General features: G+C 45.7%; 1 protein-coding gene across 1 annotated transcript in view; it reads right to left on the bottom strand.

Moving 5' to 3' along the window:
- Acmsd (aminocarboxymuconate semialdehyde decarboxylase) overlaps nt 1–18,945 on the bottom strand; it is a 36,624-nt gene extending 17,679 nt beyond the window's left edge. Inside the window, exons 1-5 of the mRNA XM_059280505.1 lie at nt 18,889–18,945; nt 10,674–10,718; nt 8,832–8,928; nt 5,542–5,591; nt 3,518–3,754 (exon numbers count right to left, since the gene is read on the bottom strand). Coding sequence (XP_059136488.1) covers nt 3,518–3,754; nt 5,542–5,591; nt 8,832–8,928; nt 10,674–10,718; nt 18,889–18,945 — 486 coding nt within the window. The remainder of the gene's footprint in view (nt 1–3,517; nt 3,755–5,541; nt 5,592–8,831; nt 8,929–10,673; nt 10,719–18,888) is intronic.
- Between the last annotated feature and the right edge of the window lie 1,690 nt (nt 18,946–20,635).

The raw sequence follows: 20,635 nt of genomic DNA on the forward strand, positions 1-20,635 counted from the left end.
AGCACGCGACCCAGGCAGGAAAGTGCCAGCTGTGTAAACATGAGGCCCAGAGTTCGGATCCCCAGACCCCGCGGAAAAGCTGGGCGCAGCAGCATCTGTTTGTAACGCCAGTGCTGGGGCTGCAGACAGGAGCGTCTCTGGAGCCCACTGGTCTAGCCAGTTTAGTGGGGTCAACAAGCTCCAAGCTCAGTGGAACCTCGTCTCTGAAAATGAGGTGAAAGGGCTGGTGAGGTGGCTTTAGCGGTTAAGAGTCACTGTGGCTGCTCTTCCAGAGGACCAGCATTTGGTCCCCAGCACCCACGTGATGGCTCACAGTGGTCCACAACACCAGCCCCAGAAGATCTGAAGCCCTCTTCTGGCCTTGGAGGACACTACACACATGTGGTGCACAGACATACGTGCAGGCAGAACACTGACACATATACAATACAATTTAAAATAAGGTGAAGAGCAACTGAGGAAGACATTGGATGTCAGCATCTGACCTTCACACACGCGCGCACACACACACACACACACACACACACACACACACACACACACACTCACAGACACAGACACAGACAGACACCACCACCACCACCACCACCACCACACACACACAAACAGGAATTTCACAACTACTAACAATTTTAATCATTTATGAGACATGTACTCTGTGTGTTACACATGTTCAGAGATGTGTACTCATGCCTGCCTCCGTAAGGAGAAGAGAGAAACCACGTAACTTAGTCAGGCCTTGGCATCAGATGAGTCAGGTGGTCAGGCGCTAATATTCTGCCTGCCTCATACCAGCAATGAAATAATTTTGTACCTGGGTGTATGTTACTAGGTTTATTCACTTAGAAGGGAGGTCTATGGGAAAGGGGCGGGGGCATTGGGATGCTGCGGGAGTGCCGGGACTCCCTTGAAATGACAGCACATGACAGCACCAACTCGGCTGTCAGTTCTTCCCCTTTGTTTGAGCACGTTACTGACGCAAGCTAGAGAGGAGCTGGGCAGGCCAGCTTTGCTAACCAAACAAATAGATTGTCAGACCAGGGACACTGCAGGTCAACTCTGGTCCCTCAGAGACTGGCATGCTCCCAAACAATCTCGTTGGAGTGATAGATGGGTTGCACTCGGCACTCAGATGGAAATGTCTGTGTGCACTCCAGTGGCTGCTATTGCTTTCTAGCCCCCCAGGAATTTATAAACCCAGTTCCGATGAATACTAAAAATGACTTGTAGCTCAAGACTCTCGCACACTGCGCTGAGGCAACTTGGATGCATGAGTAAATAAATCCTTGTTCAAAGCTCACTGAAATTTCCAGAAAACATTCTCTGCATCAGCTGAGCCTCTGCTGCTAATTCGTTCAGAGAGTTCAGTATTGAGAAGGATATTAAATTTTTAGAGGCGGTTTCATAGGCAATTCCCTGCATGGTGGGCAGTCACCACAGACACAGACATGGGAAATTGTTTGCATGTGATTAGAGCTCCATAAATATTAAATGAATAAATGACAGACAGGAGAATGCCTGGTGAGTCTGCAAACATCTACTTAAATCAGTACTGAGGATTTTTGCATTACGATGGAAATAATAGGAAACTCTCCCATACCATTATAATTGTGAGAGGAGAGTGAGATTTGTAAAAAAACAAAAAACAAAAAAAACAAACAAAAAAAAACGCCATTGAGTGAAGAATCATGGATCTTAAATCCTGGTACCAAGGAGGGCTGATCCAGTTACAGGATGAGGAAGGAAGAGTGGTGGAGGGGATGGTGGGGTGGGAAACTGGGCACTTCAGAACTGGATAGTATCATTTAGAAAACGTTTTTAATTTTGAGCTATTTTAAATATAGACATTATAAACAATAACACAATAAACACTCATATAATCACCATCTGAGTTTATTAAATGCTAACATTTTCATGGCATTCTTATCTATATATGTAAAACCTCCATCTATCTATATATGTATCTGTTATCTATCACCTATTTATAAGCTATGATACATAGATACATACATTGATATATCTATCTATTTATATTTTCCCCCTTCCCCCTTTCTGCCCTTTCTTCTCATCTATATATATTTATTTTGAGGATTTTGAGACAGGATCTTGCTCTGTATCTCAGGCTTGCCTGAAACTCACTATGTAGCCCAGGCTGGCCTCAAATTCATGATCCTTCTTCCTCAGACTCCTGAATGATGAGATTATGGGCTGTACCTTCACGCTCAGCTTCATGATGTATTTTTATTATGTACTGCCGAAAGACACCTTTAGCTGCCTAAGGTTCTTTCTGTGTTTGGTTTGGTTTTTGGTTTTTGGAGACAGGGTTTCTCTGTGTAGCCCTGGCTGTTCTGGAACTTGCTTTGAAGACCAGGCTGGCCTCGAACTCAGAGTTCCGCCTGCCTTTTCCTGAGTGCCCAGCTTCTTCCTAAGATTCTTAGTTGAGGATTGATGAATTAAATAAAAACATGCCAACACACTGGAATATTCTGCAGTTTTAAAAAAGTCATCCATTAAGATAATCTTCATTGGGCTGGGGAGGTTGTCATACAAGTGTGGGGTCTATTCTTCATGTTCTCAGAACCCACATAATAGCCAGGTGGCTGCTTGTGATCCTAGTACTGGAGAGCTGGAGATGGGATACTTGGGCTGAGCTGGCCAGACCAGCTGAAACAGGCAAACAGGAAGAGACCTGCCTCAGTAAATAAGGTGGAGAGCTATCTAGGAAGATGCCTGATGCTATGCACCACACGTATGCACACATGTATGCCCACACACATGCAAACATGAATATAAGTATGCATGCCACAAGCACACACACACACACACACACACACACACACACACATACAATGTTTATTTTGTTTGTAAATTTTCAATTAGGAGATGAGATCATATGTGCAACAGAATTCTAATTTTGTTAAAATATAGACATGCAAAGTTTTTAAATGAAATGAGACATAACAATGGTTATAATCTTTGGGTGGAGTGATTGGTGTGTTTGTCTTTATTTGTATATTTTTTGTATTTCTACAGTCTCTTCAAAATTGCTTCGTATTTTTGAAAAATATTATTTTTTTCATAGCAAAAAAAAAAGTGTGTGTGTGTGTGTGTGTGTGTGTGTGTGTGTGTGTGTGTGTTGGATTATGTAAAGTGTTAGCAATGAGGGTGACATTTAGGCTTCCATGTGCAATGAAAAGGAGTACCTGTGTGATACAGGAAGAGAGAGATTTCATTTGAACTACCCCAGGGCAGGCCTGGGAAGCGTCCCATCTTCTCCTTCTGTAGAACGGCTCACTCTTTTGGTAGGACTTTTGGTAGATTTCTCCATCTTCTACCTACATCTAAAGTCACTGACCTCTTGTGGTCCCGTGTTCCGTCCCATCCCGTCCCCCAGTCCCGTCCCCCGCCCCCCCTGCTCCCGCCGAAATGATCCCTTCTTGGTCCCCCACCAGCTTGGTGTCTGCCAGGCCAAGGCTGTGCCGCTACGTGTTGGCTGAGCAAAAGCAGCAGTACTCACGGTGTAGACTGGGAAGAGTTCCGGGTCGTTCAGGTCCCACATGTTGATGTGGGAGCCAATCTGGACTCCAGGAAATCCTAGCTCTCTCACGCAACGCTCCATCTCCTCGACGGCCAGCTCTGGGGCTTGCATAGGCAATGTCCCCAAACCCACAAACCTTCGAGGGTATCTGGCAACGGTGGCAGCTAGGTCATTGTTTAAAAACTGGCACAGCTCCAAAGTATCCTTAGGTTTGGCCTGGTGAGAACAGAAAAGGTTCCATGGCAGTCAAAGCCGACTTTATCAGATGTTCATTCCCAACAACGTTGCCTCTTAGATGAAAATATTAACGATTTTACGCTTTAGGAAGAAGAGGTACAGACTGAGAAAAGAGAACTGCATGGATGCTGCTGGTTAATTAGAAGAATAGAGGCCAGAAGCTGTGGCTGAGCCTGATGGGCTAACTACCGGACTGCTCCAGCTTAGACAGGGACCGATGATCGGCCACTACCAGCAGCAGAAAGACCTTGAAGGCCTTCCCAGTGTCTGAAGCTGCCATCAAGGCTTCTGTCTTGGCTCCTTGAAGGCTACCAGGCCTGCTTCTGTACTGGTCCTGTTTCCTCTGTCCTCCCCACCCTTCCAGTGGGCTCTGACCCTGAGGCAACGGCTTGATTTCCTTTCCCCCAATCTCCCCCTTTCCTAGGCTCAGCGATTCCCCAATCTCCAGCTTCTACAGTACTGGGGTCACAGGCTCAAATGTGGCCATGCCTAGCTTTTTTTTTTTTTTTTTTTTTTTTTTGGTTTTTCGAGACAGGGTTTCTCTGTGTAGCTTTGCGCCTTTCCTGGAACTCACTTGGTAGCCCAGGCTGGCCTCGAACTCACAGAGATCCACCTGGCTCTGCCTCCCGAGTGCTGGGATTAAAGGCGTGTGCCACCACTGCCCGGCCATGCCTAGCTTTTTAAAGCAGGTTCTGGAATCAGAACTCAGGTCCTCATGATTGAGCAGCCAATGATCTTACATACTGAGCCATTTCTCCAACTCCCATACCCACTTCTTTATGTGGGGTCTGGGGATTGAACTCAGGTTCTTTGTGCTTGCAAAACAAACACTTTATCTCTCCAAACCCACATAGGGGTTTCAAGATGTTTTCTTTTACATGTAATCAGAAGCATAGAGACCTGAGTCACGCTTGCTGGATTTGTGACTACAGATGGGGAAAGTATGGAGAATGGGTGGTGTTTGCATTGCTCTTAACTCACACTTTCAACCACAGCAACTACCAGGTTAGCGAGTTCTTAGCTCTGTACCCAAAGTCCCCTCCATGGTCTCAAAAACCAATCAATAAACTCTTAGTGCTTGAGAACTGTTGACTTGTGGAAAGGGATCTAGGACTCCCCTTCTGTACATGTCCTCAGGAGGCATAATATAGTGGGCCATTATTATCCTATTTCAAACTTCTTACTTCAGAGGGCACCGGCTTATCAGCAGTTCAGCCAGGCATGGCAGGGGTTAGTCTGAGAGATGAGCTCTGGTGGGGACTCAGTCTACAACTGAACTGTGTGGTGAATCTAGAATTGGGTTTGACAGCCACATATTGGCTGCTGTCCTGAAGCAAGAACAAGGCTAACAAAGGCAGTCTGGGGAGCACATGCTACCGGCCTATAAAGGAACCGCTGGAGTAGGGATGTGGCTCAGTGGGCAGAGTGCCTGCCCAGCATGTAAGAAGCCCTGGGTTCCAACCCTGGGTTCCAACCCCAGCACCATATAAACTGGGCGTGGTGGAGCCTGCCTGGATCCTAGCACTCGGGAGATGGGGGCAGGGAGGAACAGAAGTTCAGGGTTATCCTCAGCTACAAAGCAAGGCTGAAGCCATCCTGGGCTATCGGAGAGTTTGTCTCAAAAACAAACATCCAAACCAAGAGGAGGATGGGGAGGGGCTTGATGGGTCCAACTGCAAGATTTAAGTTGTCTGTCACCTTCTGGGGAGCTGGACATGGACATGAGCCTTCACCACCAGGGAGATGGTTTGAGGTTTCACACTCACCCAGTAGCTAAACATGACAGGAACCGTGGAAAGAACCTGTACTGTCACTCCTAGAGCACAAAGAGAGACAAACCTGTGAGAAGGAGAGCCTTTCCCAGGGCGAGGAGGCCTGCGGCTTCCACCCCACCCTGCCGTCTGGCCCCCACGGCTCCTCCTGCCAGCATGATCTCCCTCCCACCCTCAGCTCTACAGAGAGGAAAGGTTGGACAACATTGGATCATTCAAGAATGACCTGACTATTTGCCAAGGATTTCTTCTACCCTCCTTGTGACAAAACTTTGTTTAGGCAAGGCACTCCTCCACCATTTAAAGAAAAATAGCTTACGTTAATTATACAGCAATGCATTTCATTAGGACGCTTTTATACATGTATATAATGTATTTTGATCATAGTCCCCCCCATTATCACTCTTCCCGGTCCCCTCTCATTCCTGCTCATCCTTTCCTTTTGTCTTCCCGGCTAACTTCTACCTTCTTGTCATTTTTTTTTCCATCTTTTTTTCTGGTCTCCATCTTTTTTTTTTTTTTTCCTAGAGCTTTCCATTGTAAGTCATACATGACAAGTACATCTCTCAAGTCCCCTTAATTCAGCTCCTAAATTAGCCTGGATGGTTTCATGCAGTCCCCAGAGCTCGGTTCCACAGTCTCCGACACAGGAATCTGAAAATCTGTGATCTAAAGAGAGCCTGCCTCTGGGGGTCATGGCAGGAACTGAATGAGTTAATGTGTGTCAGGGGTTCAGAACTGTGTGTAGGGGCAAAGACAAGGCTTACTGAAAGTTCGTCATGACTGTTGTTGCCTCAAGGACAGTAATTAAGATAAACATACAAAAAATAACAAAAGCCAAAGGAGAAGTATGCACTTTTGCTGCAGCCATAAATGACACTTTCTGACTCCTGGGAACCAAGTCTGAGTGTCACTGTCTTCCTCTTGAGAGGGTGGGCCCTTGCTCTCTCTTCACGTTTACAGTGGAGAGGGTGGGCCCTTGCTCTCTCTTCATGTTTACAGTGAAAGGTTGTTATTTGTCAGAGGTGTAAGAAACATGTTCTTCTCCAAGCCCCACCCCTACACGACCCCTGTGTACGCTGAGAACCAGGGCCACATAGGTGTCCTGTAGAGTGGCCCACTGAGAACCAGGGCCACACAGGTGTCCTGTAGAGTGGCCCACTGAGAACCAGGGGCACACAGGTGCCTTTTGGAGTGATCCACTGAGAACCAGAGCCACGCAGGTGTCCTACAGAGTGGCCCACTGAGAACCAGGGCCACACAGATGCCCTGTGGAGTGATCCACTGACAACCAGGGCCACACAGGTGCCCTGTGGAGTGATCTACTGAGAACCAGGGCCACACAGGTGCCCTGTGGAGTGATCTACTGAGAACCAGGGCCACACAGGTGCCCTGTGGAGTGATCCACTGACAACCAGGGCCACACAGGTGTCCTGCGGAGTGGCCCACTGAGAACCAGGGCCACACAGGTGTCCTGCGGAGTGGCCACTGAGAACCATGGCCACACAGGTGTCCTGCGGAGTGGCCCACAGAGTTGCTTCCAACTTTCCACAAAGCTGGATTGGAATGTTACTTGAGTACGTGTTTAAACAGTGACTATAAAAATAGCCCTTGGACAAAAGTACATGCCACCAGATTCCAAACTTCAAGACAGCCCTATTCATTTGGTGCTGCCAGAGTGACTCCTTTTTTTGTGGACTTTGAAATAAAACACAATTCTGCTTGGGCATGGGGGTGTAAGCTTGTTATTCTAGCACTTCTGAAAGTGGACACAGGAGAAATAAGACTTCAAGGCCACCTTGGTTACATATAGTGAGTTCAAGGCCAGCCTGGGCTGTACATGAGACCCTTTCTCAGAAATCTGAAGTAATGGGGCTAGAGAGATGGCTCAGTGGTTAAGGGCACTGACTGCTCCTCCAGAGGACTTGGGTTCAAATCCCAGCACCCACATCACAGCTCACAACTGTCTGTAACTCCGGAAAGGACCTGACACCAAGTCCTGTAAAATAATAATAATGATGATAATAATATATGATAAAAATAAACAAATCTGAAGTAAGCAGTGGGCCTGCCCAAGGCTGGTGCTGTCCACAGTCAATGACAGACTGACTCATTGCAGCGGGGCTCATGGGGTTGTACCCACCTTGCCGAACTACTGGGATAGACTGATAGATTCTGGGGGAGGGATGGTTATTGTCTGCAGTTGAGTAGCCAATAGTGAGCCCACCAGACTCCAGTGGATAGTTCTAAACCTTCTGGTCACACAGAGGATCCTGGTTAAAAACCAGAGGCTCACAAGCACAACAAGAGGACAGGAACGAGACTTATAGGGAGGGAGTTGGCAGAAGACGATAAAAAAAGAGCATGTGCGGGGCTGGAGAGATGGCCTATTGGTTAAGAGCACTGGCTGCTCTTCCAGAGGACCCGGGTTCAATTTCCAGCACCCACATGACAGCTCACAACTGTCTGTAATTCCATTTCCAGGGGATCTGACACCTTCACACCAATGCACATAAAATTAAGTTTAAAAAAAAAAAAAAGAGCATGTGCACGCATGTGCTTTCTAAAATTTTCTAAATTTATTTGTGCCTGTGTGTGTGCGTGTGTGTGTGTGTGTGTGTGTGTGTGTGAACCATTTGTGCCACAGCATGCATGTGGCGGTCAAAGGCCAACCTTATGTATCAGTCTTCACCTTCCCCTCTGTCCCTTGCCACTGGCTGTCCACGAGATTTTAGAGTCTGTCTCAGTTACTGTCTCACCCCAGGGGCACAGGGATTGTAGTGCCCCCGGCCAACTGGCCTGTGGTCTTCTGGGATCCTCCTGTCTCTGCCTCCCATCTCACTACAGGGATGCTGAGATTATAGACACCTCCACTACTGCAGCTGGCTTTACGTGGCTTCTGTGGATCTGCACAGTGTTCCACTACTGCATCTGGCTTTACGTGGCTTCTGTGGATCTGCACAGTGACGTGGCCAGTGCTTTATCCACTGAGCTGTTCGCTAGACCAGAAGTAAAAATATTTTAAGCAATAACATGCACTGTTATCATTTTGGTAGTATACCACTTTGTTTTTAAACTAATTTAAAACTTTCAAATCCATGCTCTAAAAGCATTGGCTCACAACGGTCCTCCTTTCTCTACTGAATCCGTAACAGCGTGGCTGGTGGGGAAATGGGAATCGGAAGTTGCCATCCCATAAATCACATCAAGTGATCATCAACTTTAAGGGCGGGTGCTGCTTTACAGCAGACGGAAACATTGAGAGCATTTCACGTCGTAAGTACCTTTCTGGTCCATTTCTCTGATACGAGCTTCCGGGTCCCAGCAGTTCTGTTGGATCACTCTGAAGACCTTCCCGTCTTTCATCATCCTTGCTTCTCCCTGAGTCAGAAAAATCACATCAGCAAAGGCAACCTGCTTGGATAAAATCAAAATGTGGCCATCCAGGTGGCTGTGTGTGGAGGTCAGCCTCGGGTGCCTTTCCTCTGGGGCTGTCCACCGTGGCTTCTCTCACTGGCCTGGAACTCACAGAGCAGGCTAGGCTGGCCAGTCAGAGAGCCCCAGGGACTCACCTGTCTCTACCTTCTCAGTGCTAGGATTACAAGCACACATCACCATGTCTGTCTGTTAACACGGGTACTGGGGAATAGAACTCGGTTTCTGGAGCTTGCCGTGTGAGACCTTTACTGATGGAGCCATCCCCTCAACCTGTATTAATCCTTTCCGGAATGTTTTGGAACATGTTTCTTCTCCATATAGTTTTAGGGATTTTTTTTCCATAATCAGTATGGAGATAAAAATTCGATTGCTTAATGGAGCTCAGCTTTTCTGTCTCTTGCCTTTCAGGCTTGGTATTGAAAGGTTGCTCTGTGTAGGTACTAGCAGCTGAACACAGAGACAAGCCCTTTCTACCTACTTGACTGAAGATGGCCCAATCCATCAACTTGCTGATCTGAACCATTGGCTGTGAGACCCAGGAGGGCGACTTGTGTCTAGAAAATGTCATATCTCTGACACAATAGGGCTGGAAAAGACCTTTGAGATGGAGCATAATCTGGCTCTCTAGGGAAGCAATATATGGGCAGTGAAAGTAAGTAAGTCTGTGTAACAGCACAAGGTCAGCTGATTCAACATCTTCATCATCTGATTTCTCCTAACCAATCCACTGTTGTAGAATGTTATTTTAAGATGTGTTACCTTTGTTTATGCTGTGGAACATTTGTTCAATGATGCAAAGATGGGTTGCATTCTTTTATGTTGCATTTGTTTAACTCTGTGAAGCTGTGTTACAGTGCCTGTTTAAAACAACTGAGGGGTTAATAAAGAACTGAACGGCCAATAGCAAGGCAGGAGAAAGAATAGGCAAGGCTGGCAGGAGAGAGGATAAATGGGGAGAGAGGGAGATCTAGGAGTGAGAGAAGAAGAAGGACTCCAGGGGCCAGCCACACAGCCACAAGTCACACAGCCACAAGTCACACAGCCACCCAGCCACCCAGCCACACAGCCACCCAGCCACCCAGCCACACAGCCACACAGCCACACAGCCAACTACAGAGTAAGAAGTAGAGAAAGGTATATAGAAACAGGGAAAGGTCAAAGCCCAGAGGCAAAAGATAGACAGGATAATTTAAGAAAAGTTGGCAAGAAACAAGCTAAGCTAAGGCCAGGCATTCATAAAAAATAGTAAGCCTCTGTGTGTTTTATTTGGGAACTAGGTGGCAGCCCCCTCTCAAAATAAAAATAGTAAAACAACCAACTACAATCCACTAATTTGTTCAGTCCTAATGTACTGTAATAACCTGTATAGAGGGCCAAGTCACATCCTTGGGGCAGAGCAGGAAATGCTAAAACTGGATCCAGGGCGAATACAACAAAATTAAAAAAAGTTTTTGTGAGTTTTTTTTGTAGTGGTGTTTCAATTCTGGTTTTTATTTCATAGGCGTTGCTGTTTGAAGTCACCCCCAGTTTTCCTACTATTTCTGAGAAACCGACCGGCTACTTCCTCACCTACGACAAGGTTAATGCAAGCGGGAAGAGTTGAGTTTCTTGGAAGCCCAGCCAACAATACGCTAAGCCAGGGATACCATCCCTGGGTCGCCCTTAGGTATGTGCGGGGAGAAACTCACCTTGCCTTGCTGTTGGAGCTGCACCCAGCCTCCATAGCCGAACTTCTGCCAGGAGGAGAAGTGTGGTTAGACTTAACCAGTAAAGAAGACGGGCCTGCAGCCACGGCGCATCCTCCAGACCCAGGATCCCAAGCTCTGTCCTGTCAGACACCATCTTTCTGTCTGTTCCCTCCTCCATACTGGCTCAAGATTTTCATTAAATCAATTCTCCTTTAAACTGGTACACTTATAGAGAAAGAAAATCTCTGTATCGGGGCTGGGGATGTAGCCCATTTGGTAGGGTGCTTCCCTAGCATGCACAAAGCCCTGGGTTCCATCCTCAGCACTAGATAAATTGGGCATGGTGGCTCACATTTCTAATCCCAGCACTCAGGAGGTGGAGGTCAGACAATCTGCAGTTCAAGGTCATACCTGCCTACATAGGGAGTTTGAGACCAGCTTGGGCTACATGAGAATCTGTCTCAAAAAATTGGAAGAGACGTAGAGGAGGAGGCTAGTTTAGTGTTGTTTGAGAGTTTTATTATAGTTTTATTCCCCCCCTCAAACTCCTGGCTGAATCCATCACCCTGTCTCAGTCTCCTAAGCACTTGGGATTACAGGTTTGTGCTACCTTGTCCAATTCTTAAGTGATATTTTAACTTACTGGGGATTTCATACCTTCATCATGTGTTCAATAGAACTCCTGAGGAGGCCAGGCAGTGGTGGCGCACGTCTTTAATCCCACCACTCAGGAGCCAGAGGTAGGTGGATCTCTGTGAGTTCAAGGCCAGCCTGGTCCACAGAGTGAGTTCCAGGACAGGCTCCAAAGCTATACAGAGAAACTCTCTTGAAAAAAAACCAAAAACCAAACCAAACAAAACAAAACCCCCAAAAACAAAAACCAAAATAAACCCCCAAAACTCCTGAGGAATGAAAACAGAGATCTAATTTCTTAGAATGGTAGTTTAAGTCAAATTACGGGATGAGGAGATAGCTCAGCTGGTAAATGAAGGAAGAGGACCTGAGTTTGAGCCTGTTCACTCATGTGAAAAAGCTGGGTGCTGTGGCACACGTTTGGAATCCCAGCAGACCAGTCTGGAGCAGCTTTCACTGTGGACTTCACCATATCACTGTTGCCAAGTTACCTCATTATAGATCAACCCAAAACATTTTCCCCCATGACTTCCTGAACCAAGATTCTCCATAACCGTGGATAGTGAGTCCTGACTCCCTAGAAACCACTGTACTCTGTTCCCATGAATCTGGTGTCTTTCCGCCTCACATTATCTGTTTTAAAAATGTATGTGTGTGTTTATGTGGGTGCACATGTGTGCGGAGGTGTGTGGGTAGATGGAGGCTAGGAAACCTTAGCTGTTGCTTCTCAGGTACCATCCACCTGGAGTTTTGAGACAGAATTTCTGCTAAATAATGAGCCCCAAGGATCCACCTGTCTCTTACTCCCCAGTTCAGGGATTAAAGGACTGCTTTTTGGTTTTGTTTTGTTTGGGATTTTTTGTTTTGTTTTAGACAGGGTTTCTCTTTGTAGTCCTGGCTGTCCTGGAACTTGCTCTGTAGACCAGGCTGTCCTCGAACTCAGAGATCCGCCTGTCTGGCTAAAGGATTGCTTTTTAATGTGCGTTATGAAGATCAAATTCAGGCCTTCCTGCTTCTAAGGTGTTTTACTAACTGAGTCATCCATCCCCTAAACCACACAAATTTTCTTTAAGAATCCCGACCCTAGCCAGGTGGTGGTGACACACGCCTTTAATCCCAGTACTCAGGAGGCAGAGGCAGAGGCAGAGGCAGGCAGATCTCTGAGTTTGAAGCCAGCTTGGTCTACAGAGTGAGTTCCAGGACAGCCGGGACTACACAGAGAAACCCTGTCCTAGAGAGGCGGGGGGAAGCAACAAAGAAAAGAAATCCTGACCCTACCCCTGTTTGAAATCACCATAGCAAGTAAAAACAAAAGATCGGGGCTGGAGAGATGGCTCAGAGGTTAAGAGTACTGGCTGCTCTTCCAGAGGTCCTGAGTTCAATTCCCAGCAACCACATGGTGGCTCACAACCATCTGTAATGAGATCTGGTGCCCTCTTCTGGCACGCAGGCATACATGCAGACAGAACACTGTATGTGAAATAAATAAAACTTAAAAAAAAAAAATAAGGCAGCACCCAGCCCTAGGTGCTTAAAAAAAAAAAAAAAAAAGATCTGTGAAATACTAGTTCTTTATAACTGTCAGTTAATCATCATCCCAGAGGTGCTGACTCTGCCCTTTTCTTTCTTCATTGCGCAAGGTGGTGGAGGTTGTGGGGGTGTGTCTATTAATATTTAAGAAGAAAAGGCAGGTTTGAAAAGCGATGATATAATTTCTTCCAAAGATACTTAAGATTCCCAAACAAAATAGCACTAACTTATTCTTTTCATTATTCCATTAGAAAGTTTGGAGAAACTGTGAGAAAAGATCAGAGACAGGCGTTTTAAAATAGGTTCCCTACTAAAAAACAATTTGAAGTCAAACGACTTTCTGCTGTCGTTAATGCTACTTTAACACCAGCTCTAGAGGGCTGAAGATGTGGTTCAGTAGGTAGAGCGCTTGCCTGGCATCCACAAAGACCTGGGTTCCATCCCCAGCACTGCATAAACCAAGTATGGTGGTATACACCTATGATCCCAGAACTCCAGAGGTGAAGGCAGGAAAATCAGAAGTTCAAGGTTATCCTCAGCTACATAGCAAGTTCTAGGCCAGCCTAGGACATATGAAATACTGTCTCAAAAAACAAAACAAAACAAAACAAAACAAAACCAGACCCAACACATTCTACTCTGGTAATATAGGCCAGAAATAAAGGAATAAAGAGAAAGACTCTAGCCCACACAGATATAACTCCCTTTACCTCACTCTCATCCTTCAGGGAATCACGGCCATTGGAGTCTAATTATCCCAATACTGGCTAACCATCACTCCCAGGGAAATGTCTACTGTGTTAAAGATCTGGTTGCTTCACCTGTGGGCTGGGATCCTACAAGGAATTTCCCTCTGTGGGTTAATCTGAATGGGAGAATTGGGGAAGGGACCTGGTGTCAAGGGGGACACTGAGGAACAGAGGAAGTAGTGGTATGTCGGGGGCCAGACTTCTCCATTGGATGGGGTTAGATTGCTCTGGGGGACCCACAAAGCTCTGGGTTCACTTCTAAATATCAAGTGCTTTACCTGTCAAGCTGGGTTAATAGTGTAGATAATAACTACACATGTTGTGACGTTTTGTGTAAATCATCTCTCTCTCTTTTTGTGTATTTGTGTGTGTGCTCATGTGTGAGCATACATGTGTGCAGGGGCATATGCATATGTAGAGAATTGTTCCTCCTCAGGTTCCATCCACTTTATTTTGTGAGGCAGGGTCTCTCTCCCATTGGCTTGGGGTTTACCCACTAGGCTAAGCTGACTGGTCCACAAACCCCAGGGGTCAGTCTGTCTCTATCTTCCTGGTGTTGGATGATTAGTACATGTCACCATGCCTGGCTTTTTACATAGGCTCTGGGGACTGAACTCGGGTCCTCAACTGAGGTAACACCTCAGCATTGTTTTTGTTTCTTTTTCATTTCCAAAGGTACAAGGTATTATGACTGTTACTGTTGCTCTTATTCTTATGAAGGGTCTGCTTATCTGCCTGCAGCATGGGACTAAATAACCCTCCTCTTTCAGTGGAGTAGGTGAGAGGAGCGGGAGGTAGTAGAAAAAGCCACCAAGACTTCTGCTTGGAAGTGCACTCTTGTTTGCTGCTTAGGAAGTTCCCGGGACATACATCTATGTACCCCCAAATTCTTTATCTCCCCTTTTTCCAATCAGTTTTTTTTTAAAAAAAATGCCTTTAGGGTCCAGATGGTGGGGCGCCTGGAAACTGCCAGCCCTAGATGTCCAGTTCTCTGCTTCACATGGAGATAGGCTGTGGAGGGGGGCGGGGCTAGGAGACAGGAAAGGGAGGTGAGAATATGGCAGCCCGCTCCGGAAAGCTTTCTCCTCCCCGCAAAGAGCAGGCTCTGTTCTAGGGTCCTCTGGTTGTCCAAGATGGGGAGTAGGAGGGTCTTTATTCTTAGGACTTAGCTGGAAACAGCCTCCTGTGCTCAGATGGAGGATTTTCTTGGGACCTAGTGAGATGATCACTCTTTCTAAGGATGCCAGAGAATGTGTTACCCAGAAACAGTGGGCATTGGCTTAAACTGTTGGGAGGGAGTTGTGAAGACTGGCTTTAAGCTCAGATCCCACAGTAAGAATGCAAGCAGAGGCTGGGGTGTCCTCCACATCTGGAACGCAGCACTTAGGAAGCTGAGGCAGGAGAATCGTGTGTCGGATTCCAACCCGGGCTACAAAATGAGACCCTATCTGGGGGGAGTGGGCAAGGTGGGGAAGAGAAAGAGAAGAATGGATGAAGCATTGGATTCTATGTGCAGTGTACCTCCATGTGGCTGGAACTGAAAATTCCTCTCTGACTTATTCTGTCTGAGTCCCCTTGGGATACTCTGACACAATGCCACCCACCAGAGGCATCTAAATGCAGACATTTATGTTCTGGTTCCTGCCAAGCCTCATGCCAAGAAAAAAGTGTAGAGCTTCCTCTGGACTGTTTTATGAGAATCGCCCGGTTCCTCGAGGTTTAATTACTTCCTGAAGCCCCACCTCTGGGTACTCTTGCTTGCAAGGGAGGGTTTCAATATATGAATTTTGAGAGGAGATAACATTTAAACCACAGAACTTTCTAAGCCCTTTCAAGATTCCCATCTAGATAAGGAGGTAGAGACCCTGGAGCTTGGGACCCTCCTGGTGGGACATTATCTAGGTGGATGATGAGTTATGCTGGCCAATCTCTCAAGGAGAATACAGGTGGGAAAGGTCTTCTAGAACTCACTCTTTAAACTGTGGGTCATGATCCCATGTGGTGGTCTCTTATTGGGTGTTATGAAAATTTCGGCAACAGCAAAGCATGCAAAGATCACAAATCAATTCTAAGTCAGATGCGTAACGAATCCGAGGTGGTTCTGGCAGTCTGTGCCCGAGTTGCGTTGTGCAACTTCCCTGAAGCCTTGGTTCTGAACACACACAGCCCGTGTACTTTGCACTGTACAGGCTGTCACACTGTGCCACGCCAACGAACAAGCCCCTGACACACCTCCGCTGGACTCGAGACCGTTGTATGCACTAAATTGCAGTGAGTGACTGCTGTACGTATAGTTTCCGGCCCTTAGAGAAACATGATGGATTCACTATGGAAAACAAAGACTTCCAATATTTCCCTGCCGTCATTCCTCAGCTCGTAAGTATCCTGTTAGTGTATTTTTGGATTGTACTATGTTCGAGTGCTTGTTTTAAATATTGCTGTCCCAGGGCTGGACATAGAGCTCAGTCTGGAGAGTGCTTGCCTTGTGTGTGTGAAGTCCTGGTTCGATCCCCAGCACCATATACACAGGCACGGTGGCTTATGCGTCTAATCCCAGCAGTCGAGAGGCAGCAGCAGGAGGGTCAAGAGTTCAAGGTCATCCATCTCTGGTTACACAGAGAGGCTAGCCTGGGCTATGAGACCCTGTCTCAAAAAACAAACAAACAACAAACAAACAAACAAAACATTTGTTGTTTCATTTGCTGGCTTGAAATTCATAAGATGGCTTCAAGACTTTTGGTTTGGGATTAGGACAGAATTCCCAATGCTTTGTGGAATGGCCCTAAAAATACTTCTGCCATTCTATACTATATATTTATGTGATATAGCATTCTCAGCACTGTTATAGAAACAAAATACTCATCAATTCCAAAAAGCATTGAAGATGTTTTATGTCCTGCAGTGTCCAATGTTCAGCCAAGGTTTAATTCTTTATATACAAACACATTTATCTCATGAGTATGAAAATTTGCTTTTTATCCTTAGTACATATTAAAGAATTGTTTTAAAGTAAATTTCAGTACATGTTTGATTTGCATACCTATTTTATACACTAGTATATGTCGGATGGCATAAAAATTTCTTGGTATAAAGGAGTCCTGAGTGGGGAACTCTTGAGCAGCTTCAGAGCAGAGCCCACCATGGGAGCTCTGAGCATTTCATGTGGCTTTTTTGTTTGAACTTTATGAGGTTCAAACAAAAAGAAAATCTGTGCCTTTGGAGTTAATACTCCTTGCTTCCACTAGATTGAGGGATGTCATGAATTTGAGTGTGTGTGTGTGTGTGTGTGTGTGTGTGTGTGTCTGTCTGTCTGTCTGTCTGTCTGTGTCTATGTCTGTCTGTGTCTTTGTGTTTTCCTAAAACTGTCAGGTTAGAGAGTATGATACATTTCATACATCATTTATTCAACATAGTGTTCCTCAGATGATACATCGTAAGCCAGGGGTTGAAAACAGTATTGGAAGAAGAAAGACACTACCAGTAGCTTCCATAGGGCTCCTGGGACGTGGTTGGGACATTCCTCTCATAAAATCATTAACATCATGAAGTGTTGTTTACACTTTTCTAAGATGTACCCAGGACAAGAAGTTCCCAAGCAGACAAGCTCCACTGCGGGGTGTGAGGTCAGTGGGGCTCTCTGTTTCCATTGGCCACAATGGGATAGACTTTCAGACAGCTCAGTACTATTCCCACATTTCAATCTGTTATTTCTACCTCCCAGATCACTTACCAATGGACAAAGAAATGCTTGAGATCAAAGGTTTGTTTTTTTTTCCTTTGAGACAGGGTCTCATATAAACCAAGATGGCCTTAAACTCTCTGTGCAATGGAGGATGACCTTGAACATCTGACCCTCCTGCCTCCACCTCCTGAGTGCTGGGACAACGGGCACAGACCCGCTTTAATACAGTCCTGGAGACTGAACGCAGGGCCTCACGCATGCTACATGAACACTGCATCACCCGATCTACACACTAAGCCTGAGGTTAGCATTGTTATATGCAATAACAGTGAGAAGAAAATGTGCTTGCACAATGAACCGTTTCATAATTAGAGTTTGTGTTAACTCATTTTTTTCCACCTTAAATAAAATAAAGATTAAACATTATCAGTAACATGAAAGTACTCCAGAACAGGAAAGACAGGGTAAAACCAGATGCTGTCCTAAATTAACTTCTAGATAGTTACAAGTTTCCTCTGTGTTCCCACCTTGCTTTTTCAGTACCTCTCCCTCCCTCCTTCTCTTCCTCCTTTCCTCCCTCCCTCCTTTCCTTCCTTCCTGGTCTGGAATATACTCTGTAATTGTCTTCTTCAGCCTACTGACACCAACTTTACAAGTTGTTAAATGGGCTGAAGAGATAACTCAGAGGTTAAGAGTGTGTGTTGCTCTTCCAGAGGACCTGAGTTCTATTCCCAGCATCCTGTAACTCCAGCTCAAGGGGAATCTGATGTCTCTGGACACACACACACACACACACACACACACCACCACCACCACCACCACCACCACCACCACCACACAGGATTAGTCTTTAAGGGAAGTTTCCATTCTTAGGGACACCCAAAGAACGCTTCCCCTTTCAGCACCCCTCCTGGAATCCAGGGCTTCCCACATGCTAGGCAAACACTCTATCACTGAGCCATGCCCACAGGTCCACCCCGCCTTTTTTTTCTTCTTACAGAGAACACTCTTTAGAGAAACGCAATGTACAAAAATTTCATGTCACAGCCTCTGGGGATTTCTAAGATACCTGCTTCCCAGGTCTCCCTAACAGGGTTCACAGCTTAAAGATCAGGCAGGAAAGGTTTCAGACAGAGCTCTGAAATAGACTGAAAAGACATTTCACAAAGCTATCTCCTGGTGCTTCTAGAGCCTATTTTAAACATTTTGGAAACCAACAACATTCTATTTTTTTTTAAATGGTCTTTTAGTTGCAAGCGTGACTTTCGATCTTTGTAGTTGGCAGGTGTCGTTCCAACAGCTGAACACACTATTTAAAAGACAGCAAAGCTGCTTGACTTAAATCATCCAGGGATTTGAAAGGATGTGTCATGTGAGGGGGAAAGAAAGGTTCCAGGAAACCCTCTATTTCTTTGAGCCATTGCTCCGTCGAAATGAATGCAAAAGTCATCTTTAGACAGTAGGAAATTATAGCTACCAAGTCTCTTCAAAATCACTCCCCCAAGAGCGAAGAAGAATGACATTCAGTTCCATCTCCAAAGAAGAGCGAGGTCTATAAATAGAGCTGTTGAGAGACTCTGGAAAAGGTCCAGAAAGAATCCCGCACATTAGTTGCCATTACCTTTTCTAGATCGGGCCATTCCTTTGGTAGAATATGAGTGTGGATGTCAATTTTCATCTCCACAGGATCAGAGGAGACACGTGTATGTACAAAAAGGGAAATCTGATGTCAAGAGATCGTCATGAAAGGCAGAGTTCATTGACTTCCTCCGTCCCTTTATGTCTACCTTCAGGTACCAGTCAGAAGGCCTGGCCAGCCCAGGTTTGGTCCATGCCAACTGCCCTATTAAAGTTTAAGATTCTGTTTATCCCCTTGGCTTTGGTTCAGTACTCTTTGGTAACTAGGACTCAGCACAAAATTTAAAGAGAAAAAAAAGGCAACAAGAAAACAGGAATGTACTCAACTTCTGGGGCCAAAAGGGCAGCACGCTGCCTTGACTCAACAGTAGCTCGGAACTTGACTAATTTGGAGGTGGGGATGTAGCTCAGTTGGCAGGAGGCTTGTCTAACATGGGTTCCATTCACAGCCCCTCTTAAACCAGACATGGTGGTGCACAATTATAATCATGGCACCTAGGAAATAGAAGCAGTTGGATCAGAAGTTCACGGTCACCCTTGGCCTTATAGTAAGTTCAAGGCTGGTCTAGTAAATATGAAACTCTGCCTCCAGGAAAAAAATGACTAATTTTGTATTTTAATATTTAAATTTTATCAAGATACATTCTGTTAAAAATCAACTAGCGCCGGGCGGTGGTGGCGCACGCCTTTAATCCCAGCACTTGGGAGGCAGAGCCAGGTGGATCTCTGTGAGTTCGAGGCCAGCCTGGGCTACCAAGTGAGTTCCAGGAAAGGCGCAAAGCTACACAGAGAAACCCTGTCTCAAAAAACCCAAAAAAACAAACAAACAAAAAAATCAACTAGCATGTGTTTAGACATAAAATAATTTAGGGGAGTTTTAAAGAAAAATTATATATCGTCTAATTCATCCCTTCTTATATTTGGTTTTGTTACCCAGAAGTAACTCATGTTAATAATTTTTGGGTTTTGTTTTTGATCCAGTTAGCTATTTCTATGTCTTTAAATCATATTTAAAAACTGCTTGTTAGAGCGAGGAGGTGGTGGCACACTCCTTTAATCCCAGCACTTGGGAGGTAGAGGCAGGAAGAGCTCTGTGAGTTCTACCTGGTCTACAGAGTGAGTTCTAGGACAGCCAGGGCTACACAGAGAAAGCTGTCTCAAAAAAACAGTAAAAAAAAAAAATAGAAAGAAAGAAAGAAAAAAAACTGTCTTGTTCACAAAAATTTAACATGTTGAAAACACAGTAGGGGAAGTTTTTTCTTTTAATTATTTTAAGTGTGTAAGTATTTTGTCTACATGTCTGTCTGTGTACCCCATGCAGGTCTGATACCCTCAGAGATCAGAAGGGGGCATTGAAACTGGAGTTATGGATGGTTATGAGGGCACTGGATCCTCTGGAACCGGAATTACAGATGGTTGTGGGCTACCATGTGCGTACCAGAAACTGAACCCAGGTCCTCTGGAAGAGCAGCCCACGCTCTTACCCACTGAGCCGTCTCTCCAGCCCTGGGAAGTTCCATCTTCACTTCATCATCTTTATGGTTACATTTCGTTCTTTGCCTCTGGTTTTCTACCGGTCGTTCATTTCTCTTCTCACTCAGACGGGCAGGTATTGAGCAGGCACTGGCTGAGAGCTCTGCTGAACAAATGGTAGGGGAAGTTTCATCTTGCAGGAAGCATCTACCATTCAGGTTGTACTTGGTCCTCGTGGACTTTTCAGTTCATTCATT

This window comes from Peromyscus eremicus, chromosome 15 (genome assembly GCF_949786415.1).
Source record: "Peromyscus eremicus chromosome 15, PerEre_H2_v1, whole genome shotgun sequence".
NCBI classification, from domain to species: domain Eukaryota; kingdom Metazoa; phylum Chordata; class Mammalia; order Rodentia; family Cricetidae; genus Peromyscus; species Peromyscus eremicus.